The 27,453-nt window shown below is 36.3% G+C and overlaps 1 protein-coding gene across 1 annotated transcript in view; it reads left to right on the forward strand.

Annotated features, from left to right (window-relative positions):
• Positions 1-15,753: 15,753 nt before the first annotated feature.
• The window catches only part of Fam81b (family with sequence similarity 81 member B), a 142,563-nt gene continuing 130,863 nt past the window's right edge, over positions 15,754-27,453 (forward strand). The window contains exon 1 of the mRNA XM_047554749.1: positions 15,754-15,990. Within this exon, the coding sequence (XP_047410705.1) occupies positions 15,754-15,990 (237 nt within the window). The remainder of the gene's footprint in view (positions 15,991-27,453) is intronic.

Genomic DNA, 27,453 nt, shown 5'->3' on the forward strand with positions numbered 1-27,453 from the left:
CTTCCCCCCCACTGCTGCACCCCTAAATATGGAAAACAGGAAGAGTTTCTAATGCTTTGGCATGGCCACACTGACAGCAGTCTCCCTTCTGGGTAGCAGTATGCCCTGGAGGTACTACCAACCTAAGTTTTTTTGGCTTTTGTTTTTCTTACCCTTATAACAAATAATTAACAAATATTTATTGAGCACTTTCTATGTGCCAGTTACTAAATAGACTGGAAATGCAGTTGTGAACAAGACAGCGGGTTTCACTCACATGGTGCTTATTTGAGGTGAGTTGGGGGACAGTCAGACAACCAACAGAATATCTAACAGTGAATAGGGCTAGTATTCCAGGCAGAAGGAATAGAAGGTACAAAGTCCCAGGGAGACAATAAAACTGCATAACAGTGGTGATAAAGAAGAGGTTGCTAGATAAATTGAGGGACACCCAATTACATTTGAATTTCAGATAAGCAATGTTTAGTAAATCTATGTCCTAAGTAGTACAAGGAATATACTTATACTAAAAGGCTATTGTATTTTTGTTGATCCAAAATCCAATTTTATTAGATACTTTATTTTTTACTTGCTAAATCTGGCAACCCTATATGAAAAGTTTTTGAATTTTTGGTTTGGTTGGGGGTTTTTGTTGCTTAGGATTTTTTTTAACATAAATGTACAAGAAGACAAAATTTGAGTTGAGACTTCAAGAGGACAAAAACCATTGAAAGATCTGATTACAGTGTTCCAGGCAGAAGGAACAGAAGGTACAAAGGCACTGAGACAGGAAGCAGCTTGAGCAGGTAAGTTCAAGGACAGATGGAGACCACTTCTGACAGAGTGGAGCAAGGGATGATAAGAGATGAAGTAGAACAAATGGGCAGGCTGGAGAGGGTGTGGCTCTAGTTATTGTAAAAATTTCAGACTCCTAAAAATCAGTGAGCCATTAGAACATTTTTAAGCATGTGAGTGTTGTGGTATAGTTAACACTTGCCTCACAGGGCTACTTCAAGGTTAAGTGGGGGAAAGGACTTAGGTTAGTGTCCTTCATATAATTGAGATTCTTATTTGTCAAACACAGACTTTCTTTAGTTTATGAACACTATGCTTTGGAAAAAGAGGCAAGTGAGTGGTTAAAGATTGCAGGTTGCATTTAATTAACATTTTAAGTGACAAGACTGCAAAGATGGAAAACAGTGGTTGCCAGGACTTACTGGTGGCGCATATAGAAAGGAAAATAAAAGGAAATCCCTTTGTGATTATGGGACAGATCTATTTCTTGATTGTGATGGTTACATGAGCTTATTATACACATGATAAAACTGTATAGAACTACATACCCACATACATACACAAGTGTATATAAAATGGGTGAAATATGAATAAGATCTGTGATACCAATGGCATTTTCCTAGTTTGGGTATTGTACTATAGTTATGTATGATAACATTGGTTGAAATTGGGTGACATTCACGTGGAACATCTACAAAATACTTGGCAAATTCTTGGTAATCTGTATTTCAAAATAAATAGTATAAATAAAAAGCAAAAAATAATAAAGTATGTTTTTAAAAGTTGCAGGCAGCTGAAAGTTTTCCATTGGCGCTTTAATTTCTGGAGAATGAAATAGTGTTAGAACCACAAGGGACATCTCCTCCTCCAGCTCTGTTCTCACCAACCCCACCTGATCCCCAAGTCAGTCAGGAAGTATCTGAGGAGCAAATGAAGGGAAAAATCCAAGACTGAAGTGGAGTCCACATCAAGCTGAATTCCCAATTTGTGTGGACACAAAGCCTGTGGAGATCTCTCCACACAGAATAAGGCAAGCATGTTTGCTATTGTAGAAGTGTCTTGTCATGTGTGGAAGCAGAAGGAATGGTATTTTTCATTGGCAGCTGCTTCCTCTTCACTCCCATTTTCTCTCTTTGTGTTCCTTTCCTAAAGTCAGCCCTTGCTTCCACTTAAAAAACTTCAGTTAAGATTTTTGAAGTGACAGAACTTTTCAGTTAAATTCTGAATTTCATAATTCAATTAAACCATGTAGCTGACGGTAGCTTTATCTTCTCTCTAGAATATTTGTTATCTAAATGGTGGCTTTATAAAACTGAAATCTCCATTAAAACCAATAGAAATTTTCTTTAAGGATCTAACTATTCAAGGTCTTATTGGTTTTACTGAGAGAGACACACACTGTCATTAGAGGTTGTCCCTCTAAATCTGCCTCATTAAATCAATATGACTATTTTCAAAAGCCTGAGCCACACCAGACAGTGAAGCTAAAAGTACCAAAACCACAAAAAAATTGCCCCAATATAGAGCTACTCATACAGCCAAAACAAAAAACACAAAACAAAAATCAAACATAAAAGAAAAACTGCAGCACTCAGAAGTTTTACTCTCGGAAAGTAGGAAAAATACTTTGTAGCTTGTTTTTCCATGATATGGTAAAACACAAGCAAAGAGAAGACAAGTAAAGAAATATGGTATTACCATAGAGAATTAAGAAATAACCACTTCTTATAAAGATGTCAGTTTTGTCATAGTTATAGTCTAGAGATAACACTACACAATTTGATCTTATATTCATAATCTAATGATGAATAAAGTCAACTTTTATAGTTTAATACTTTTGTAGTTTAATACTTTCATTTTCTCTTCTACCTAATTTTGTATTTAAAATACCCTGAGATTGTGAAGCTTATGATCCCAAGTAAACATTCATCTATCAATATAAATTCATTTACATAACTTGAAAGGGCATATATAACTTTTCCTAAATATCTGAAGTAGATAGGAGACTGTTCCACAGATTGTGCATCATGTAAAGCTGCAGTAGATATGACCTCTGCTGTCAAATGTCTTATATTTAAGAGAAGATTCTAATAAAAGTTCTATAACACTAGTGGAAAATGAATGATACAAATTGATCACTGAGGGACTACAGAGGAGTGCAGAATCACTTCTGGCTTGACCAAGCAAGGATGAAGCATCATCTGAGCTAAGATCTATTGACAGGGCACACAAAGAAGATGAATTGCTACCAGCAAGGGAAAGCAAAATTCATGCCACATAGCAAGATTTCAATTAATGTTAGCTTTTATTATTATTACAAATTACAAATGATCTTAAAGATTGACAGGGAATCTATTGCTTGAAGTAATATTGATATATGCATCAAACATTGGTATAGAGTAGGTCGGGAAGGCAAGGTATAAGGTAACAAACATTTGAGCAAAAATTCAAAGGAAGTGAGAGGGAGCCGAGCAGTGTTCTGAGAGATGATTTCTCCAGGATAAGGGAAGATTAAGTGCAAAGAGGCTGAGGCAGAAAAATAGTCAGTCTGTGAAACAGCAAAGGGAACAAAGTAGCCGAAACAAAGAGAGCAAGAGGGGAGTGGGAAGGAAAGATACTGCAGAGATGGCTCAGCACCAGATCATGCAGGATTCTAGCCAACAGTAAGGACATCAGACTTGAGTGATATGGGAAGCCATCAGAGGCTTTGAGTTTCTCTCTAGTGGCAATTTAAAAGACTCACTGTGGGCTCTGTACCAACAATAGAGTAGAGGAAGGACACAGGTGGGAACAGTTTAGACAGGAGCCAGCATCTATAGTACATGAGGGACAATGATGGTCTCCACTGAGGTGGTAGTAAAAAGTAGTGAACATGGTTCATTCTAGATACACGATATTTCAAAGACAGAATTGGCAGGACTTTCCCTAGGTTGGGCATGGAATACTCAAGCACGGTGCTGAATTGTCTGTATCATTTACCATACATATACCTCAAGCTACCCATTTTAGATGAAGAAACCAACTCTGAGGCACTGTTATGTGACTGGCAAGGTCACTCATTGAATATTAGCAGTTTGAACCCAGATCCTTGGATTCCAAAGCCACATTGTTTCTTTAATTGTAATATATATGCATAGATAAAGAGAACAAATAACTGAAAGAGCAGCCTCAAACGATAAACTGATTCACGCCCTTCACCTTATTTCACTGAGATCAAGGGCATAAATGCAAGCATGAAACATTTCTGAAACTAATTGAGTATAAGGTCAATCTAAACGGCAACTTAAGGAGCCCTCTTGTCAGAGGAGCCCCTGGCTGCTATCCCAGCTCCATCACAGGGACAGATGCCTTCAAGCCTTCATTTCATCTCTTCAGTCTCTGAATGGGGATAATAACATCTACCCAACTGATCTACCTCCCAAGGACCCAATTTCCAAGACAACGTAAGCAGTAGTCTGATGAACAAAGCCTGTGCAAAAGAGAGACATTATCACTTTGTAACCAAAATCGAGAAACATCACCAGACTGATTTGTTCCTGAGAAACCCCCACCTCTGTGAAATGAGCATGTTGAACCTTCAAAACCAACAACTTCAGTCATAACAATTAGACATTTTGAGATGGCCATTAACTACACAATCATGCAACAGAATAAATTCCTGTTCCAGTGCAAATTGCCTTTTTCATTCGTGAAAGTTCCCTCAGTAGAGTTCTCAAACACAGTTCAATCTGTAAGTAACTTCCAAGCTATTTCTCCTTGTTCTGTTTAACCTAAGCCACCTCACACTTTCTTCTAATCAAAGTGCTAAAAAATTCTGGAGTTCTAGACCAAAGAAACTCTAGAATATGGATATGGGGGGCCACTAGGAGTTTCCCAGAAGTAGAGAGAGAGTACATAAAGCTGTATTTGCATAATTTTAAAACATCAATTGTCCAAATCAGAGGACAAAGTGTTAACTGGAAATTAATAGGAAACAAAATTTTCCCCACCCCTGCCCTTGATCCCAACACTATGCAGATAAAGTAGGAAGACACAGGTAGGACCTTGGTCTTTCAAGCAAGTATCTATCACTATGTGCAACTCCTGCACAGTGAGGGGATTGGGTGGGATAACTTGTAGGTAGAAATTCAATGTGGCCCGGTCCAGTGCCCTCTATGGTAACTGACCTGATAAATACCCTTTATCAACTCCCTTTCCTTCCCCATTTTATTTACTCTACTCCCTCTAAAACTTTTTACCTGAACTTCCTAAATAACCACTTGCATTTAAGTCCTCGTCACTAATTCACCTTCTAGGGGAACTCAAACCAGGACACATTACATTGTCATTTCAATCCCTGGTAATGAGTTTCCCCAACTTGGCCACTCAATGAGAATAAAAGTAATAGTCTCCAATAAGTTTACACTGGGTCAAAAACTGCTTTTATAAGGAAACTTTACACACACGTTTATCTCAAAGTCTGCAATGTATTCCCTGAAAGTGTGGCTCAATTTGAGGACTAGACTATTAATCCATGACTTACCTCCACTGGCTTCCTAGCCTGACAATAGGGTGAACTCCTCAGCCTCTGTTACATACTGAAAAGGTAGTCTCAACTGATCATGGACATTCATCCCTTTTGTCAGATCCATGCTGGAAGCTTTATGGGTGTATTAGTTGAGACTGGGTTCAACTTCAAGAAACATGAAAACCTTAAACATGTTCACCAAGTCTGAAGGTCATCGCCCAGACCTAATTGTCATTCTTTCCATCTTGGCTGCTTCCACCCTGCATGATTACCATTGCCAGTCATTGCTTTAAGATCATTAGTGGAGCTCCAGTTATTACATTCACCTCCCAACTAGTCAACAGAAGAAAAGGTGAAAATGAATATGCCCCTATAAAGAGCTACTCCCAACTCTTCTTATATCCCAGGAGTTAGAATACAGACACATGGCCATGCCTAGCCATGATTTCAAAATCATTTGAAACATTATCCTAGGAAGTCATGTACTCAGCTAAGAATTTGGGGTTTGTTTTGAAGAAGGGAAAGATGGAAATTGGGAAACAAGAGGCAATTCAGATACAGTGGTCATTTGAGGGATATTTTCATTCATAAAGAAGATAGAAATTATCTCTCTTCTTTACATATTTTATGTTTGATATAATGTCTGGAACTGCTGCAGTCATCTCTTTTATAAGACTAAGGATACAGGAAACACCAGTTGACAGAGAAGAGAGATGGAAACAATCTCAGTTCTTGATGACACCATTGTGTTACAGAATCAATCAACCTCAACACTTTCCTTAACTCTGATCTAATTATTATGCACTGTATCTATTTAATTGAAATTAATTTATCTAGATTTTTAGTCAGTTTGAGTTGAGTTTTATGTTAGTTTTCCTACTGCTATCATAACAATTACCACAAACAACTTCTTAAAACAAGACCCAAGGCAGTGAAGGTATCCTGTTTGATACTATAATGTCGGATACATAGCATTCTACATTGTCCAAATGCACCACCAGATTGAACCCTAATTTAAACTATTGGCTCTGAGTGATCATGATGTGTATTCCATGTTCATCAATTAAAGCAAATGTACCACTCAGGTGGGGGAGGTTGATAAAGGGGGAGGCTGCTCATGTGTGGGGATAGAGGATACATGGAAAATCTCTTTACCGTACATTCAAGTTTGCTGTGAACCCAAAACTGCTCTAAAAATAAAGTCTAATTTTTTAAAAAGACATGTATTATATCTCCCAGTGCCTGTGGGCCAGAAGTCTGGGCACAGAGTGGCTCAGCTGGTTCCTTGGCTTCGAGACTCAGAAAACTGAATTAAAGTGTTGGCAGGGCTGTGTTCCTTTTGGAGGCTCTGGAAATGAATCTGCTCCCAAATTCATTCAGATGGTTGGCTGAATTAAGCTCTGTGCCCTTGTAGGCCTAAGCTCTCCATTATCTTCTAGGGACTACCCACTTTCCTTGGCTCAGAGCCCCCTTCCTTTCTTCAAAGTCAACAACGGCAGATCAAGTCTTTCTTGTGCTTCAAATCTCCCTATCAGCTCATCTCTCTTACTGACTCTTCTGCTGCTTCTAGATTTAAGGACTCATGTATTTCCACTTGGACTATCTAGATAATTCAGGAAAAAAATGCCCTTATATTGAAGTAAATTGATTAGAAAATTTAATTACATCCACAAAGTCCTTTTACACCTGTGCCTCCATTAGCAGTTGACTGAGTAAGGAAAGGACAGGAATCTTGAGGAAAGGGGGAGGACTTTAGAATTCTGCTTATCACAAGTTTCTGAAAGTCCAAAGCATCTTGAGTTATCCTGTTTGAGACCAGGAGCACAGATACATCTCCCTAGGTTGTCTCTTTCACAGTAGGTATGGAATCCAGTGGAACTGGCTTAATGTAAAAAAGTTACAGAATTAAGACAGACCCATACTGATTAATGATAAGCACACTGAGAGACTGGTCTAAATAACTGTGAAGACTTAACTTGTTGCTGCTATTTTGAATATTACCATTTTTCTGCTTAGAATAATACTGCTCCCCTATTTTCGTCTAATGTAATGCTTCTTTTTCCAGATTACAATTCGTTTTTGGCTCATTTCAAATCCACTCTCCTAAATTACACATTTTTAATAAAGTCAAGTACAAACGTCTTTTATGCAGAAAATTACCTTTAGTAAAAAACTATGTTGACTAAAAATAATTCATTTTCCTGGTTCATCTCCACTTCTGCCTTCAACCAGGTTAAATGACTAATTCTGGCCATGGAAGTTTGTAAACATTCCGATAATCCTTTCTCCCTTTGATTGACACAGGAACTAAGAAGCTGAGAAATTAGGGATTTTCCCAGGTCTCTTACACAGTCACTGGTGAAATCAGTAAAGTAACTGCAGGCAGCAACATCTTTTAGAGTCTTTAGGTTTAAACCATCCTACTCCCCACCACTCCTGGTGTTTGTGGATCTATAATTCAGCAGATTGAATTCACCAACACTTTGACCACACCAAAATCAAGAACTGTCTCTAGGATGCTGCATGGAATGGTAGTCTGTACTTCACAGACATTAGGTCAGGAATTAAACATCCTAGATCAGGCTAGACAGCAGCCCTGGGCACTCTGCACTTTTCCTCCAGCATTGGGTTAAGGAACCAATCTAAGGCAGTAACATTTCTGTCACCATTTATGGGACTGTCATTTATAAATAGGACCCTTGAGCACTAATGAGATAGATAGAAGGCTAGAGACCTGTAGAGATAGACTCATATCACAATTGCAATGTTTTAGTCCTAATTTTTGTACATGTGTGTGGAAAAATATAACTCAATTGTGTTTTCTGTAATTAATCTGGTTTCCTTTCCAAGTAATCACACTAACCAGAAATATACAATCCCATTTTAATAGTCATTAAGGTGTAATCATTTAGACAGTGCATTCAGGAAATACCTAGTATATTCTTGGGACCAGCTGTTTTTCTCTCAACCTTCTCTTTCCTTGGTTCTCTTCCTAAGAAAGGTAACTGGATAGATGGAAAAGGAAGTGACTTTCACATCCTTTTGGAAATAGGAAACATTCAGGGTTTGCTGGCAGTATCATCTGCCTCTGCTGGTCAAGTGTGGCTTCCCCTTGTCTACAGGTTTGCCTAACATTCACAAAGAACTCTGCACTAGGGGATGTCTCTCTCACCTTGATGAGAGCCCAGGAGCTTCCTCAGGAGCAAACTCCCTTGGCACTTCCTGGTGGGCACCTCAGACACCCACTGTTTCCTTTGCCCTGCCCCAAGCCCAATTACCCAAAAGGAACCTCTACCTAAGGCAGCCTAGGCCTACTGGCTCTCAATTCAGCATCCATGCATGACACAAGAAATGAGGCACACTTGGAAAAGACAAACATCAGGTCCTCTTCCTGCCAGTCATAGAGGAACACCTGGTTTTCCTTGATGTAGCTGCATCCTAAACTGATTTGCAACAGGTCTGTCTTCTAAGAACAGATAATTAGAACCTTTGCTTCTCCTCCCACATCTGCCCCCTCCCTTTATCCCTTTGGGAATTGTCTCTTAGTATCCAGATAGCATGCATTTATCAATCAAGGGCACAGCAGGAAATATGTAGCACGTTCACATAAGAAACTTTGATATAAATGTTCAAAACTGTGGCAGAATTTAGAGCAATATCTCTCAGAATGTGGTCTGAGGACCTAAGACCATTTCAGGGATTTGTGAATTTGTATTTAAGTCATTTACTATAATGAAATACTGGGTAAATTCATAAAGAAAAGTGGTTCATTTTGGCTCACTTCTGGTGGAGAAGGCTCATCTGAAGGTGGCCTTCTTCTTTTTTTGAAAGTGGTCTTCTTGTTGACAAGGGTCCCAAAGTGGCATAGGGCAAGAAATAGGGAGTAAATGTGTGTATCCTCTTGTCTTTGTCCATCTTCTACAAAAACCGCCAAGATGTAAGCTGGGAGCTCCACCCCAATGACTTTATCTAATCCTAATTGCCTCCTAACAGTACTCCATTAAACTTTATAGTTGAATTGAGATCCCCCTTTCAGTACCTCACAGGGGATTAATTTCAACATACAAATCTTTAACTCCTTGGGGAATACACTCATACCATATCTAAACCATAGCAAGAGCCAAAGCTATTTTCACAATAATTTACTAAAATGTGGAGTTTCCCAGAAACTACATGACATTTAATATCACAACAGACTGAAGAAACAGATATAAGAATCTGTTTGGGTTTTTTTTTTTTTTTTTTTTTTTTTTTTTTGGTACCAGGATTGAACCCAGGGGCACTCAATGACTGAGCCACATCCCCAGCCCTATTTTATATTTTATTCAGAGACAGGGTCTCACTGAGTTGCTTTGTGCCTCACCATTGCTGAGGCTGGTTTTGAACTCACTGTCCTCCTGCCTCAGCCTCCTGAGCTGCTGGGATTACAGGCTTGTGCCACCATGCCTGGCTTGTCATTTATTAATATACACATATAATCATAAAACAAGGCCACTCTTCTCACTGATGTTTTAGTTTGGCATAAAACTATTTTAAAACTGTTTGTTTAATATGTAATGACTTTATCATTGACTTTTTTTTCTTTGCAGTGTTGATGATCTAATCCATGGCCTTGTGTTGGTAGGCATGTGCTCTACCATGGAGCTACATCCACAGCCTCTATTATTGATACCTACAATGAATTAATACATAAATATTTTTAACCTTTCTTAGTGTTGACTTCTAATACAGTAAGCATGAGGAAATACAACACAGAGAAAAAAGACCTTTAGGATTCTCAATGCTTTTTACATATAAAGGGTCTCTGTTGGGGAGAGGACCATCTGCTGGGAGAGACAGTTCAGAGATAAAGATCTTCCCTTTTGATGGATCTCAACCAGAAACCAGAGGGTGGGAGCTGTTGATGAGGTCCATGTAGTTCCTCTATCTCTGCCAAGAGTATGAAGAAAGATGGAGAATGAATTCTCAGAAAGGATGGAAGATATCTAAAAAGTCGTCTTTCCCTGAGTTATATATAGCCTATTTCTTTCTAGTCTTCTGATTTTAAAAATAGATTTTTTTCCCCTTAACTATTTCAGAGAACTATGAACTAAAAGCCTTAGGCTCAGTTGTTGACACACTGGAGGGGGAGATGAAAGTCTTTGTAAAATCTTTCTTCAAGTCAATGGCCTGGCTAGCAAGACAATTTTCCTGCTCCTTCGCACATCAGTAGCTACGAGTCTCTTGGTGGCCCCCACCACCATTCTTGTGTGATAATTTCTAATCCTCACTGTTCCCCTAGGCAGCCCAGATTCATGGTTTTACATTCAGGAAAACAAAAGAAAAGAACAAAGTACACATTCGAAAGCCATTACTGCCATCGCTGCAAACTTGAAAACAAAAGATTTTTTAAAGATGATCCTAGATTTTCACATAAAATTGTGGTTACTCATTTCATCCCTGTTTAATACCTTTAGATAATTTAAAATCTACAATAGATCTTGCTTTATGAAACAAACAACAACAACAACAAAAGACCTGGTTTGAAGAATGAACAAGTCAATAAATGAACTAGGTAACGGTTGAGAAAATTAAAGTTAGGTTCTTACTTTACACCATTAACAGAAAGATCCAATAAATTTAAATTCTACATGTAATACTCTATATAAGAATACACTGTAGGGGCTGTAGTTGTGGCTCAATGGCAAGTTGCTTGCCTAGCATGTTTAAGGCATTGAGTTCAATTCTCAGTCCCACATATAAATATATAAAGATCCATTGCCAACTAACAAAATATTTTAAAAATACATTATATATATTTTGGATGAAAATGGGGTAGAATAAGTTTATTACCTTGAGGGTAGTAGAGAAGAGTTTAATAGTAAATAGGGAAAATACTATAAAATGAAAGACTAAGTTTAACAACATGAAATTGTAAATATTTGACAACAAAGAATGTCATAAAGTAAAAAGGAGAAAAACAAAAGAAGAATATTTGCACAATATATAGCTGGCAAGAGACTAAAATGCAAAAATCATAAAGAACTCCTCAAATTAATAAGAAAAAGACAACTCAATATAAAGATAGGCAAAGGATATGAATAGAAAGTTCCCAAAGAGCAATCTTGCTAGTTAAAAAGGAAAAAAGAAATTAAACCCTGCTAAAGCAGTTTGGGAAAATTTCTCACAGAGATTAACAAAAATAAAAAATACTTTAGGTGAGCTGTAGGTATAGGTATGGGAAATGGATGGTCATTACTAATGTCAATGAATTGTTACAGTCACCTGTCAGGTTAGTTTGGCAGCTCCTGCTTAAGGGCACAGAATTCATGACTCTGCAACTCCACTTTTAGACATCTGACCCATGAAACATTGCACATGCACAAGGAGATATGTATATGGATTGTAGTGCAGCATTGTTAGACAAAGCAGTTATGGTTAGTAATAGCAAATTTTCTTAAAAAAAAAACAGAAGAGAAGGATATGAATAACCTTTAACAAAGAAATGATTATACAAATTATGGTTTATTTGTGAAAAGCTATGCAGCAGTCAAAAATGAATTGGATCAATTAAAAATTTTGCATGAAACAGATCAGCAAAACATTGCAGCATCAAAAGAGCAAACTGTAAACTGACATTTTTATCATGATAGACTATTGACATAAGTGCTGGGCATGGTAGCACACACCTGTAACTTCAATGACTTGGGAGACTGAGGCAGAAAGATCACAAGTTCAAGGACTCTGCCTCAAAATAAAAAATAAAAGAACTGGGATGTATCTCAGTGATAAAGCGCTCCAGGTTCAATCAGTATTTAAAAAAAAAAAGAATATTGACATTAGTTAGTAAATAAATTCACAAATAGAAATCAGCAGTACATTCAAAAATAATACACCATAGCACATTTAGATTCATCTCCACTGCAAATCATTGTCCAACATGGGAAATTTATTATAATATCCTCTATCAATTGATCAAATTATATCAAATTACTCAGAAGTCATGGAACAAAATTTATAAATTTTCAAATCTAAAATTTTTAATAATAAATTAGAAAGAGGGGTGGAAAATATCTTGATGTGACATAATACTATAAATTAAACCCAAAGTAATATTTTCATGGGTACATAAATAATAGAGGCAATCCTGTGTATGCTAAGAGCAAGGTAAGGAGGTCAAATAAGAGCATGGTACTTATTAGTCTGCAAGAGTGAGCCCATGCATTGAAATAAGAAGTAAGATGTGTAAACTGCACAGAAGGGAAAAATTTTTCATTATATCTCACAATATCATTATGTACTTGAAAAAAATAAGGGAAAAACAATTTAAAATGATAAGAAAAGCCAGCAAGGGATTCATTTGCAAAATTAACCTACAAAAATCAATCAACAGTTTTCCTTTCTATAAAAAATTATTAGAAAACTAAATATAAAAATAATACTATTAAAATAATAACCAAAAATATAAAACCAAGAGAACAAATTTAATATTTATCCAAAGAAAAGTTTTAAAACTCTACCACGTAGCATAAAAGAAGACTTGAAAATGTAAAATGTCTGGATATAGAGATTCAACATTGATCCTTTTAGTTCTGCTTTTCTGAAAAACTTTATATTACATCTAGGTATGTATTCAAGTCCCATTGTGTGGAAGGACACACCCCTAATTTTATGGCTGCTTCCACTACGGGGGCACAGAGGATTTCTTACAGCACACTATTTTAAGTCATTAGATCTTTACTATGACCATTTGTTAGCTCTATAATAAAACCATTAAAATATTTTTTTCCGGTTAAAATATTTTAATGATATGGAAATGCTTTCACATTTCTTACAATAGAGGACATAATACAGTTCTTGTCATTAGAAGGGTTCTGTTTGAATTCAGATTTTTCCCTTACTTACTCTCATCATTCATCAAACCCATACTTACTAAAATATGAATGCCTCAGTGTTAACCTCCTGAAGTTCCGGCACTGAATGAGGCATAATAGACATTGCCCTCACGGAGCCAAGAATCCCACTTACTACCTGTCACACAACCTACCAAGACTGCAACCTCCCCATTCCAAAAAATAGGACTAGCAATAACTACCTGCAAAATTATTGTGAAATCACATGAGTTAACACCATAAAAGTATGAAGCTAGTACCAGGATATAATGAGCACTCAGTAAATACTTGTTGAATGTGAAGTATGAGCAGTCACAAGTGATTTTTGGTAAAAACAGACAACAAAAATACCTATGGTTGGAAAATAAATGATGGATAATTACCAACACTGATATACTCATTGCAATTAGAGGGCATTGCATTTCTCCCTTCTAAGAGTTCACTAAGATAAAACTATTGCTTTATGTCAATGAATTTGTCAGTGGTCTTATGAACAAGTGACAGTTTTATATGTCAAACTAGCATATGTCATCTCAATAAAAAAAACTCTTAGTATGTGTTTGGATTTGCTTCTTATTGACAGCCTCACATTCTAAAATTCTCAGCTAGAATCTAGAAATGCAAGATAACAAAATTGGTATTCCATAACTTTGTTCAAATAATGACTAACCTGAATTTAGTTTTAAAATATTTACTTTAAATGCATTTTGACAATCTTTGCTTATATACCATTGAAAATAATTTTGGAGCAACCATTTGTCATTGATTTGCTCAACTAAATTAACAGTGAAAAGAGATTAAATCAATAAGAAAACAAAGGAGAAACGGGGAAATCTAATATATTGAACCCATTGAGAAGAGTAAAAATAATTATTTTAAACCAATGTTATTCTTAAATTGAATGACTGAAAAGACTTCAGTTTAGAAACCATCTGGTTAACTTGAATTAGAGGTGAGCCAGCAGTTTTACTGGTACATATAGTAATGAGAGATTGGAGTGGGGAAGAGTTGACAATCACTGACCTTGGAGGAAGGGACAGAATGAGGGCTAGATTTTTAAGAAAATAAAAAAAATGAGGAATTTCAATCAAGGCACTGTATTTGGTGTTTCAAATTATTCTTATGATTTATTATCTATTGTAGTAATGAACAACTGAGAAGATCAAGTGACAAGAATAACTTGGAATTCATTAACTTCAGTTTTAAAGCCAAAAATGCAATAAAGAGAACCAATAATTCAAATTAGCATGCACATCCTGAGCACTTCCAAAATTCAGAAAACTGTCCTATTTGTTAAGGTAACACAGAGATGAGTCATGCCTGACCTTTGCTTTCACAGAGCATATATTCTAGAAGGAAGCTGTGACACATGCATAAATAGATAAGAAGCGGTATAGTAAAGGATGATATACTGAATAATAAAAGACAATAAATATTCTTTTTTTATTGTAAACAAATGGGATACATGTTGTTTCTCTGCTTGTACATGGCGTAAAGGCATACCATTTGTGTAATCATAAATTTATATAGGGTAATGCTGTTTGATTCATTCTGTTATTTTTTCCCTTCCCTCCACCCCTCCCACCTCCCTTTTCCCTCTATACAGTCCTTCCTTCCTCCATTCTTGCCCCCTTCCCTAACCCTAACCCTAACCCTAACCCTAACCCTAACCCTAACTCCTCCCACCTCCCATTATGTGTCATCATCTGCTTATCAGTGAGATCATTCGTCCTTCGGTTTTTTGAGATTGGCTTATTGCACTTAGCATGATATTCTCCAATTTCATCCATTTGCCTGCAAATGCCATAATTTTATCATTCTTTATGGCTGAGTAATATTCCATTGTATATATATGCCACAGTTTCTTTATCCATTCATCAATTGAAGGACATCTAGATTGGTTCCACAATCTGGCTATGGTGAATTGAGCAGCAATGAACATTGATGTGGCTGTATCTCTGTAGTATGCTGATTTTAAGTCCTTTGGGTATAGACCAACGAGTGGGATAGCTGGGTCAAATGGTGGTTCCCTTCCAAGCTTTCTGAGGAATCTCCATACTGCTTTCCAGAGTGGCTGCACTAATTTGCAACCCCGCCAGCAATGTATGAGTGTACCTTTTTCCCCACATCCTCGCCAAGACAATAAATATTCTTTAAAAAAACAAAAGATGTTTTGGGGATAGAGGAGAGAGAAATTATTGGTTCAAATTTAACATAGCTATGTAACTTCTTCTGATCTTTCTCATCAAACCTCTTTCACATGCAGCCTTCCCAACTGATGGCAATTCTTAGTTGCTCAGGGTAAATATATTTCATACATCAGGAAATTCTAATGGCTCTACATTTGAATTATATCCAAACCTTCTCACTTCTCATCAATTCTACTACTACCACTGATCCAAGTCACTATTACGCCTTGCCTGGATTACTGTATAACTTTATAACTAGTCTCTCTAGTTTTGCTTTTACCACCCTGTATTAGGATTCTTCAGAGAGACAGAACAAGTAGACTATGTGTACACATGTAAGTGTGTATGTGTGTGTGTATAGATCGAAGATAGATAAAGAAGGGATTTCTCAGGGGAATTTACTCATGTGATTATGGAAGCTGAGAAATTCCATAACAGGTTGTCTGCAAGCCGGAAATTATGGGATGCTGGTAACCTGGCGCAGAGCAAGTTTAAAACCCTCAGAACCAGGGAAGATGATAGTATAATCTTCAGTCTGAGGCTAACACCTGCAAAACTGGAGAGCTGGTTGGAGTTTTGGAGTCTGAGGGCTGAACAGCCTGGAACTCTGATGTCCAAGAGCAAGAAAGGAAGTGTGTCCCAGTTCCAGGTTAGAGAAAAAATTGTCTTTACTGTACCTTTTTTGTTGTCTTCAATTACTCAGCCCACCAACCCACATGCCTACCTCCTCTGCAAGCACCTGCACAGGCATACCAGATATAGAGCTTTAACATTTCTCTAGGTGCTTCTTAATCTAGTCAGGTCAATATTTTAAATTAATCACTATATACTCTATATATTCTAGCAAAACAGCCAGAATGATGCTTTAGTTATGTAAATTATGTCTTGTCATTCCTATCCTCAAAACTCTCCAATAACTCTCCATTTACAAAGTGTAAAATCCACAGTCCTTACAAAAGCTGCCAAGGCCCTACATACACTGACCTCTCATTTCCTCTCTGATTGATCCCTATCACTGTTCCTTGGACATTCCATGCACAGTTGTGCCTTAAGATCTTTGCAATGGCTCTTCCTTTCCTTGAAATACATTTCTTTCAGGTAATAGTAGGGCTAATTCTTTCATATCCTTTAAGATCATCACAAATGTTTTCTTCTCAGCAAAACCAACCTTGACCATTCAATTGGAAAGTGCAGCCAGCCCACCCATCCTCATGGCACTCTCAGGCTCCTTTATCCTGTGCTTGTCATTTCCTTTTCATAGTGTTTGTCACACAAAATCTAATTTTTACATTTTTTATGTTATGCCTTATGGTCTTTTATCTACCACTAAAAAGTTGCAATCTCATTATTGGGAACATATCAAAAGGAAATAAAATCAGTATGTTAGAGAGACATGTGCACATCCACGTTAATTGAAGCACTATTCACAATAGCCAAGATATGAAATCAGACTAAGTATCCAAAGGATGAATGGATATAGAAATGTGATATATACACACAATGGAATTCCATTTAGCTCTCTAAAAGAAGGAAATTCTGTCATTTGCAACCACATGTATGAAACTGGAGGAGATCACATTAAGTGAAATAAGCCAGACACAGAAAGACAAGTACCACATGCAGAATCTAAAAAATTCGATCTCAGATGCAGAGAGTAGAAGGTTGGCTACTAGGTCCTCTGCAGCAGAGGGGTCTGGCAAGATGTTGGCCAAATAATACAAAATTTTACTAAGCTAGAAAGAATGAGTTCAAGAGAACTATGATAGAGCGACGATCAACTTGATAACAATGTATTATATTTTGAAAATCTAGTCAATCTCCTGAGTAGATTTAAGTGCTTCCACCACAAAAAATAAGTATTTGAGTTAATGTATGCTAATGAGCTCAATTTAGTCATTCCACAGTGTATACATGTTTCAAAATCCTGTTGTACATGGTAAATATATACAATTCTTATTTGTCAATTTAAAAATAAATAAATGTAAAGTCCATGTGGGCAGTAACTTTCTTTTATTCAATGATCCTGAACCCCCAGAGTATTCCATGCACTTAACTGGCATACAATAAAAGTTTGTTGAACAAATAAGATGCTTAGCAAACCAATAGAAATTTAAGAAGTATTTAGTGAGTATATATTCTGTTCAAGATTCTGAGTTGATCTGGAGCTCAGGAAAAACCTTAAAGAATATTTGAGGGCCATCGAAATGATCCAATAGCTAAAAGTGTGGATATTTAAGTATATTGGTTGGGGGGTGGGGTTCCATGCAGGTTAAAGGAGGACAACTACAGACAGAAATCGGGTATAGAAGGAAAACAAGAAGCCAGCAAAGAATAGATGGAGAGTTGAGAACCATGAGCACAGCACTTCACAAAAGAGAAGGACTGAGCAGTGGTAACTGGATTTGGTGACTGCGTTTCAAAAGTTACCATGAACATGACTGCAAGACCAATGTGATCCGACAATATGTACAATCGGAAAAATGTGAAATTACACTCCATTTATATGTGATCTCTCAAAATGTATAAATGCATTCTACTGTCATATACGACAAATTAGAATAAATTTTTAAAAATTTTTAAAAAGTTACCATGGCCTTTAAGAGAATTATCATTGAAGCAACTATCTTGCAAAAATCTTACAATGCCCAGTTAGAAAAATAGTGTGATGGACTGGAGAAAAGATTGTATTTACTACCTCGTGAGAATGTCAAAATATGTAAGAAATATTTTATAGTATAAGCAATACAGATTAAATACAAGCAATTGAAATCTTAAAATATTCATACTGTGTTATAATTTCTTCATTTGTCGCTTGAGTAGCAATAAGGTATAGATAGCAAGGCAATACTGCACTTGGAAAAACTGAGTTTCAGTATGGGTTCTGCCCTTTCTAGCTAACGACCAGCATCCCCCACGTCCTCTTCTCTCAGCTCTCATGGGCCTCCCTCTGGACTCCTACCAGGAAAGGATGGATTTTTTTCTCCAAAAAAAATTAAGAAAGTCCTAGAAACTGTTTTTCTACCAGCAAGAGTTTGGTCAGAAAGCAGCCAATATCACTGATGATTTTACAAGTTCAAAGACTGGGTATTTGAACATTAATGAACAAACTAATACAATGGGACACGGGACTCTTTATCTCAAAATGTTATCTTCTCCCAGTCTGTGATGCCAATATCACTAGTCACCAAAAATAAGCACATAATCCCTTCTCCAAAGCATAACAGTGAACTCCCTCATAGGTCTTCCTAAGGCTGCATCCTAGCCTTCTGATTTAGGATGCCAAATACTTCAGTTCAAAAGAAGATAGTCATCTTCATTCTTCATTGATGGATTCTCTCCCGCAGCTGAGAACTGACTTGGCAATTGTTCTTTCTGCCCACGAAAATCTCCTTTCTGAGCTTTTTTAAAGCTCAAGATAGAACTTTTCCTATAACCTAATTTGGAACTATATTATATAGTTTTACACAGCAACAAATAGACAATATTGATGTAAAATAAAATGAAAACGGCAAAACAAACCTATGTAGAGTGACAAAGGACGTCCACACTCTTGTGCACTGAAGTATTTTTCAATGGTAAAAATTTCCAAATAATTTTCATCTCCTTTGAAAACAAATCTATACTCCCTTTGCCATAAATCATCACAGAATTTCTAATACATTTCAGTGAAGATAAATAAGCTGCATCTTTCTTCCAAGAACTTATGAATTCCGTAGACTTTCACACCAAGAACTCCAGGCTGCCCTGCTTGACTCTACAATTTTTTGGTAGTTTCCCTTGAGAAAGAGCCCCAAGACCTTTATTGTGCTTCCATCCTTCATTTTTTCTTTTTTGTATTATGCAAACTACCAGACCATTCATGTCTATGTCTTAATTTGAAACAGAACATTTCCGATTTAAAGGAGCACACTATAGCCTTTTATTTCCCTTGCCCAAGATTTTTATATAGTGGCTCTGTTTTAGGAGCATTGTGGGAAAATGTTCAAGTACTTAATTCAAAGTACAACATGACACATGATTTAAAAAAATTTTTAAAATTTGTTCTTTTTAGCTATACATGACAGTAGAATGTATTTTGACATATTATATATACATAGAGTATAACTTCCCATTCTTGTGGTTGTACATGATGTGAATTTACACTGGTCATTCATATATTAACATAGGAAAGTATGTCTAATTTATTCTACTGTCTTTCCTATTCCCATCTCCCCTCCCTTCCCTTCATTCCCCTTTGTCTATTCTAATGAACTTCTATTCTTTCTTACTCCCACCCTTGCTTATTGTGTGTTAGTGTGTTTAGCATGTCAGAGAGAACATTCAGCCTTTGGATTTTGGGGATTGGTTTATTTCACTTAGCGGGATAGTCTCTAGTTCCATCCATTTACTGGCAAATGCCATAATTTCATTCTTTCTTTATGGCTGAGTAATATTCCATTGTGTACATAGAGTACATTTTCTTTATCCATTCATCTGTTGAAGGGTCCCTTGGTTGGTACCATACCTTAGCTATTGTATATTGAATTGCTCTAAACATTGATGTGGCCACATCACTACAGTATGCTGACTTTAAGTCTTTTGGATATAAACCAGGGAGTGGAATAACTGGGTCAAATGGTGGTTCCATTCCAAGTTTTCTGAGGAATCTCCATACTGTTTTCCAGAGTGATTACACCAATATATGTACATAAGAAAGTTGTGTTTCATTCATTCCACTGTCTTTCTTATTCCTAGCCCCCCTCCCTTCCCTCCATCCCCCTTTTTTTAATTTTTAATTTTTAATTGACACATAATGATTATACATATTTATGGGGCACAGTGTGGCATTTCAACACATGTATACAATGTGCAATGATCGGATCAGGGTAATTAGCATACCTTTCATCTCAAACATTTGTCATTTCTTTGTGTTGGGAACATTCAAAATCCTCCTTATAGTTACTTTGAAATACACAGCTGTGGTCCCATAGTTACCATCTATTCTTACGATTTATCTCTGTGAATCAAAGTTTCTCAACATTGGGCAATAGAAATAAATGCAGGTGCACAACCCTAAAAATGAAAAGTCGTACCCCATTTGTGTACAATGAATCAAAATGCAGTCTGTAAAAATAAAAAACAAATTAAAAAAAGAGAAAGTCAACAACTTTGAAAAAATGCACCTATTTGAAAAACATAAACATTCGACACTCAGGTTGTGGGTGCAGTTGCAATTTTATCTCAGTGTTGGTATCTGATTTATTCCTGCATTTCTTTCTATTGCCCAATGTTGAGAAACTTTGATCATGACCACTTCTAATCCACTGGATTTCTATTTTCCTCCTCCCACTGTGTGTGTTAGCATCCACCTATCATACAGAATGTTTGGCCTTTGGTTTTTAGGGATTGGCTTATAAAAACATAATGGAAGTGCTGTTTCAAATCATTGTTTTATATACTTAAACTTGCTTTCTTCAAAGAAAATGGCCACTTAGAAGAATATATAATGCATAACAAAATACTATAATTTAGGAGAAACTTTTTAAAATAAATAAAGTACAGCCATATAAAACATCTGTATCTAGGCTGATGATGTTCAGAAGTTAATTCAATGAAATGTAAGTTTTATGTTTCACTGAAAAGTGCATAATGAGATATATTTCAGTCATATCTCATGAAAATCACTGCTCAAAATAGCTTCATGAAGGAGGTCATTTCTCTGAGACTGAAAGTGTGCTCTGAACTCATAAGACTAGTGTTCCTGGACTGGATTATTTGGACACCAGAAGACTAAGGGCATTGGTATAAGCATAATTCTTTGGGTTGTGGTCCCTTCTTTTGGAAAGTACATTCCATCAATCTGAATCAGTGAACATGGAGAACCCTTACATACACAACAGTGTTCCCCATCTCCTTCTCAGCACAAAATGCCCTTAATAATGATTAGTGTCTGCTCACACTTTGTAGATAATTATTCTTCTTCATTCCTTCAACAAAGCACAGCACATTTAGAGGTAAATTACAATTGCCTGAGCAAACAGCATTAAGTGTTAAATTTATCTGAGTAATCTAAAACAACTAACGGAAAATAAGCATTTCTAGCTCTTAAAAGCAAGGATCCTCAGTACCTAAGCTAAGTATTTTAACCCTGAAAAAGGATCCATAGAAGTGAGACAAAAATGTATATCACCAGAATCTGACATTTATTGTAACTAATGGCATTTTATTCTAATTAAATTTGAGAGGAAAATGACTCAAAATTTCTCATATATTTGAGTCTACAAGATCAACAAAGTCCCTTAGGTTTGTTTCTTGCTTTAACAAATTAGCATCATTTTCTCTAAAGAAGCCAGTCCGGCTTCTGGAAGACCTGAGGAGAGCAAAGCCTGTGAGAAAATTCATTCTTCCAAATGAGTCCTTCTGACACCAGGGAGGCAAACTTGTATTTTTCACATTCTTCTTTCAATGAAATCTGAAATTTATTTGACTATGTTTCATATGAAAAATGCCTGTGAGGAAGTCATGGTTTAATTTCAAGCCTATGTCTTAAGGGGCAACAACTCTAATTCAATATTTTTGCTCTGATCATTTTAGTTAAAAAAAAATTGTTAGACTAATTTAAGCTCCAAGAGTACAGGAACCATGTGTACTTTTTCACCACTGTATAGGGATCACTTAGCAGAGTGTTCATAGAATAGTGGCTTGACATTTAGATCCTTGAGTTGGGCTATCTGGTTCAAATACTAAGTTTACTTGGATGAGTTGTGCAATCTTTGGACAAGTTAGGGAAGCTCTCTGGAACTCAGTTTCCTCATTAGTAAATGGGGATGATACTGATAAATGCATCTACTTTTGTATTAGTCAGGGTTCTCTAGAGGAAAAGGATCAACATGAAGTATGATTATAAAAAGGGAATTTATTAGATTGGCTTACACAACCAGAAGCTGTATAGTCCACAATGGCCATCTGCAGGCTAGAGAGCTGGAAGAACTAGTAGCTGCATAGTCCAAGAGGTGGAAGCCCCAGAACAAGAAGGATCAACAGTACTACCCTAGTCTGAGATCAAGGTTTCTGGAAACTACCTGGAGAATCACTGGCAGAGTTCACTTTGGAAGAGTGAAGAAGCAAGAGTTCGATATCCTCAGATGATGAAAGCAGCAATCAAGAAGAGCTAAGCTTGCATCCATATCTGCTTCCTTGTTCTTCCAACTTTTATTCTATCCTGTGGGGCAGTGCTGCCCACGCTTAGGGTGGGTCTCCACTCCAGTTCGCATGCACTCCCACATTCCAATCATTCCTAGACACCTCTCATTGACACACCCAGAAGCCTCTTAATCATCAGCATCTCTTAATCCAATCAAGTTGACAATTCAAATTGACCATGACAACCTTGAAGAACTGTTGGATAGACTGAATGAGATAATGTTTGCAAAACATTGATCACAATGCCTATGATAAATATATAATAAGTGCTCAATAAATGACAAATATTCAATACACGTTAGCTACTGACTAATATTTTAAAGGGGTTGATTTAGCCTATTTGATCCTCTTCAGGAGAGTCATAAATTTGAGACCAGCCTGGTAACCTAGCCAGGCCCTAAGCAACTTAGGACAGGGCACATAGCTCAGTGGTAAAGAGCCCCTGGGTTTAATCCCCAGTACCAAGAAAGAAGAAAGAAACATTTTAATTGATTTATTATATTTCCAGGTATCCATTGACTTGATTTTTTTTTTTTTTTTTTTTTTTTTTTGGTACATATGGTCAAGTTCTGTTTTCATTTATCTCCATCAAATTGAAAAGTACAAAGCTTTGAGGTGAGTTACTCTTCCCTGATTATGGGCTTGCTATTTTTAATGGTTTTATTAATACATAATGTATCTGCAAGATAACATTTATTGCATGACACTGATTCATGAGATTTTCATTTTGAATAATTTTCTATTTCTGTGGGACTATTTTAAATATTACCTCAGTTTAAAAACTTCCTTTTTTCCTCTTAAATAAAATTGAAATTTACATTTTAAGGTTATTTTAAAACCATAAACATTACATCTTAGAGTTTCCTTTTTTGTTTCTCTTCTTTTTTTTTTCTCTCTATCCGCCAACCCCACCTTTTTTTTTTTTTTTTTTCCTTTTTAAATGTTTGAGTTCTCATCAGTGAAATACCTTTTAAAAAGATAATTTCTTGTCCTTTGACTTTTTCCTCACCAGTTTGGTCTTAAGGGCTGGTTTCTTTGTCTCATACCATCCTGCCCTCATTTTTATTAATCCCTAATTTTAAAAAATGCTTTCTGAGTTCCTTCAGGAAGTGCAGCTATTTTTCCCTACCTCTGATAAAATTAAAGGTTTTTCCTAGGAGGAATGATAAATCTGTTTAGATTGTTGTCAAGAAACTAGATCCTGAGGAAATCTTGGTTCTCCTACCCTTTCAATCTTTCTTATTGCTATTACTGGTTATTTTAAAAATATATTCTTTACATCTTATTTTTAATATGTAATTTAAACAGAGAACTTGGGTTTAAATTCAAATAAATTATTATTTTCGATCTTTTGGAAATGAAAATAATAGGAACAAAAGGGACAATCCAGCCTAAGAATAAAACATTCTAAATGGGGAAAAATTGAAAGCATTCTCTCTGAAAACTGGAACAAGACAGGGATGCCCTCTTCTACCACTTCTATTCAACATAGTCCTTGAAATCCTAGCCAGAGCAATTAGATGAAAGAAATTAAAGGGACATGAATAGGAAAAGAAGAGCTCAAACTATCCCTATTTGCCAAGGACATGTATTTAGAAGACCTAGAAAACTCTACCAAAAATCTTCTTAAAATTATAAATGAATTCAGCAAGATACCTAGATATAAAATTAACACACATTAAGCAATTGCATTCCTATACATCAGTGATTGTTATAGTTTAGATGTGGTGTTGCCATCCCACAAAAGTTCACCTGTGAAATAATGCAAGAAGGTTTAGAGGAGAAATGATTGGGCCTAACCTAATCAGTGAATGAATCCCTGACGGGATTCACTGAGTGGTAACTGGATGGAGGTGAGGTGTGGCTGGAGGAAATGGTTCACTGGAGTCATGGTTTTGAGATATATATATTTGTATTTGGCAAGTGGAGACCTCTCTCTCTCTCTCTCTCTCTGCTTCCTAATCACCATGTGCGCTGCTTCCCTCTGCCCCACTCTTCTGCCATGATGTTCTGCCCCACCTGAAGTCCCGAGGAATGGAGCCAGGCTTCTGTGGACTAAGACCTCGGAAACTGTGAGCCCTTAAATAAACTTTCCCTTCCCTACAGTTGTTCTGATTGGGTCTTTAAATCACAGTAGTGAAATAGCTGACTAAAACAGTGATGAATCAACTGAAAGAGATTAGGAAAACTACCCCATTCGCAATAGTCTGAAAAAAAAAAAAAAAAAAAACCACAACACTTGGGAATCAATCTAACAAAAGAGGTGAAAGACCTCTACAATGAAAACTACAGAACACCAAAGAAATAAATTGAAGAAGACCTTAGAAGATGGAAAGATCTCCCATATTCTTGGATAGGCAGAATTAATATTGTCCAAATGGCCAAACTACCAGAAATGCAATACAGATTTAATGCAATTCCTATTAAAATTCCGATGATGTTCTTCATAAAAATAGAAAAAGCAGTCACAAAATTCATTTGGAAAAATAGCCAAAGCAATAGCCAGAATAGCCAAAGCAATCCTTAGTGAGAAAAGTGACACAGGAGGCATCACAATACCAGAGCAATAGTAACAAAAACGGCATGGTATTGACACAAAAACAGACATGAAGACCAATGGAACAGAGTAGAAGACACAGAGACAAACCTACATAAATACAATTATTTCATACTAGACAAAAGCACCATAAACATACATTGGAGAAAATATAACCTTTTCAACAAATTGTGTGAGAAAAATGGAAATCCATATATAGTAGAATAAGATTGAACCCCTATCTCTTACCCTGCACAAAACTCAACTCAAAATGGATCAAGGATCTAGGCACTAGAACAGAGACCCTGGGCTTACTAGAAGAAAAATTAAGCCCAACTCTCCATCATATTGGCTTAGGAATCAACTTTCTCAACAAGACTCCTAAAGCACAAGAAGTAAAAGCAAGAATCAATAAATAGAATGGTATCAAGCAAAAAAGCTCTTCACAGCAAAAGAAACAATCAAGAACATGAAAGGAGAACCGACAGAATGGGAGAAAATCTTTGCCACTTCCACCTCAAGTGGAGCATTAATCTCCAGGATATACAAAGAACTCAAAAACTTAACACCAAAAATGTGATGGGCTGACAGATCTGACTCCATGAGAATGTCATAGGCCAGACTCTAAGGGAAATGACTAAACAGACTCCATTTTGCTCTGAGACTCCATGTTATGTAGGAAATAAGCTTCTCCCATGGGAACACCCCACCTCCGTGCCCATCATCAGTTACTTGGTGTGACATGTTTAATATACAATGGCAACTCCTGTGTAGTAAAGAATTGCTCTCTTTTGATTCCTATTGCTCCTAAACAATGTATCATGTGAACAGTGATTGTGTGGATGTTAGTAACCGTTCTTTAGTTTGTACCTAGGTAAGGGTCATTTTGACCCACTTCCCCCTCTGTTGATGATCTCATGATGTTAATGTGTAATTTTGAATCATAGCAACAGACACTTATGATTAATGTGATTTTTGGTATAAGAACCCCTACAACCCTGTGGTTGGGGCTGTTCTCCCAATAGCCATTTTTTGGGGCATTGTGTGAGACAGTCAGCTGGCTTAATAAAGATTCTCAAATTTGGACTTCTCAGTGGTGATCAGTCTGTTATTAAGTTGTGCCCATAACAATATACACAATGGAATATTAACCATAAAGAAGAATGAAAAATGGCATTTGTCAGTAAATGGATGGAACTAAACTATCACACTAAATGAAATAAGCCAATCCCCCAAAACCAAAGGCTCAATGTTCTCTCTGACATGTGAATGCTAACACATAATAAGGGTGGGGAAAGGAAGAATAGAAGTTCATTGGATTAGACAAAAAGAATGAAGGGAGGGGTTGGAAGATGGGAATAGGAAATATCATAGAATATATCAGACATAACTTTTCTAAGTTGATATATGAATACACAACCAGTTTAACCACATTGTATACAACCACTAGAATGGAATCTTACTTAGTTATACTCCATGAATGTATAATATGTCCAAGTAAACTCGACTGTCATGTATATCTAAAAAGAACTCCCCCAAAAAAGTAGAGAGAAAATAAATCAAGTACTGTCTCACAATATTATAATATGCTATCCATCATTCCCTCCTTGCTGCTGCTCCAGCACCTTGTAATGATTTCTCCTGTTACATCTAAAATAGCAAAAATACTGATTGCTAAATATGTAAGCATCCAACTATGAGTTCCATGAGGACTAGAACAAAATCTTTGTAATTTCTATATATGGAGTGCTTAACTGAATACCTGTCATATTGTAGACATTCAAAGCATTCTTGAGCTGAATTGAATTAAATGCCTTAGTGAGTTGGAAAAAAAAAATCCTTTTCTGCCTTGTTTGGATGCCACAAACCTAGGACATAGCCAATTCTCCCATGATCTTTGCAATGCTGGACATGTAAATCTCAGCCCTCTTTAACCTTGGTGTTTGTTTGTTTTGTGTAAGATGTTGAATAATGAGCTCTAAATTTTCCTACAGATGCAAAATTTGTCCTCTACTGAACATATGCTAAAAAATAACCATTTATTACTGAGGAACTTATAAGAAGTTATTAAAAATATAGAATAATGCAATCGAATATATGTTAATCAGTGATCTTTCTGTTAGAAAAAAGTCAGTTGAAAATTATTTTTCCTTCCATAAACTATTCCTCTCCCTTAAAACTAGATTATTTAAATACATTTGTTAGATGGTTGCTATTTTAAAACTTAATGAAATATTAATACCTTAATAATAACATTTTTTATCTGTTAATGAAGATGCAAATGTTATGATATATTAAATTTCAATCCATTACCTATCTTTACTCATAAAACAAAAACAGTAAATTTTTGCCATGCAAAAGCTCTTCCCCTTAAATGTGTTCTTGTCCTCACCT

This window comes from Sciurus carolinensis, chromosome 6, assembly GCF_902686445.1.
Source record: "Sciurus carolinensis chromosome 6, mSciCar1.2, whole genome shotgun sequence".
Lineage (NCBI taxonomy): Eukaryota > Metazoa > Chordata > Mammalia > Rodentia > Sciuridae > Sciurus > Sciurus carolinensis.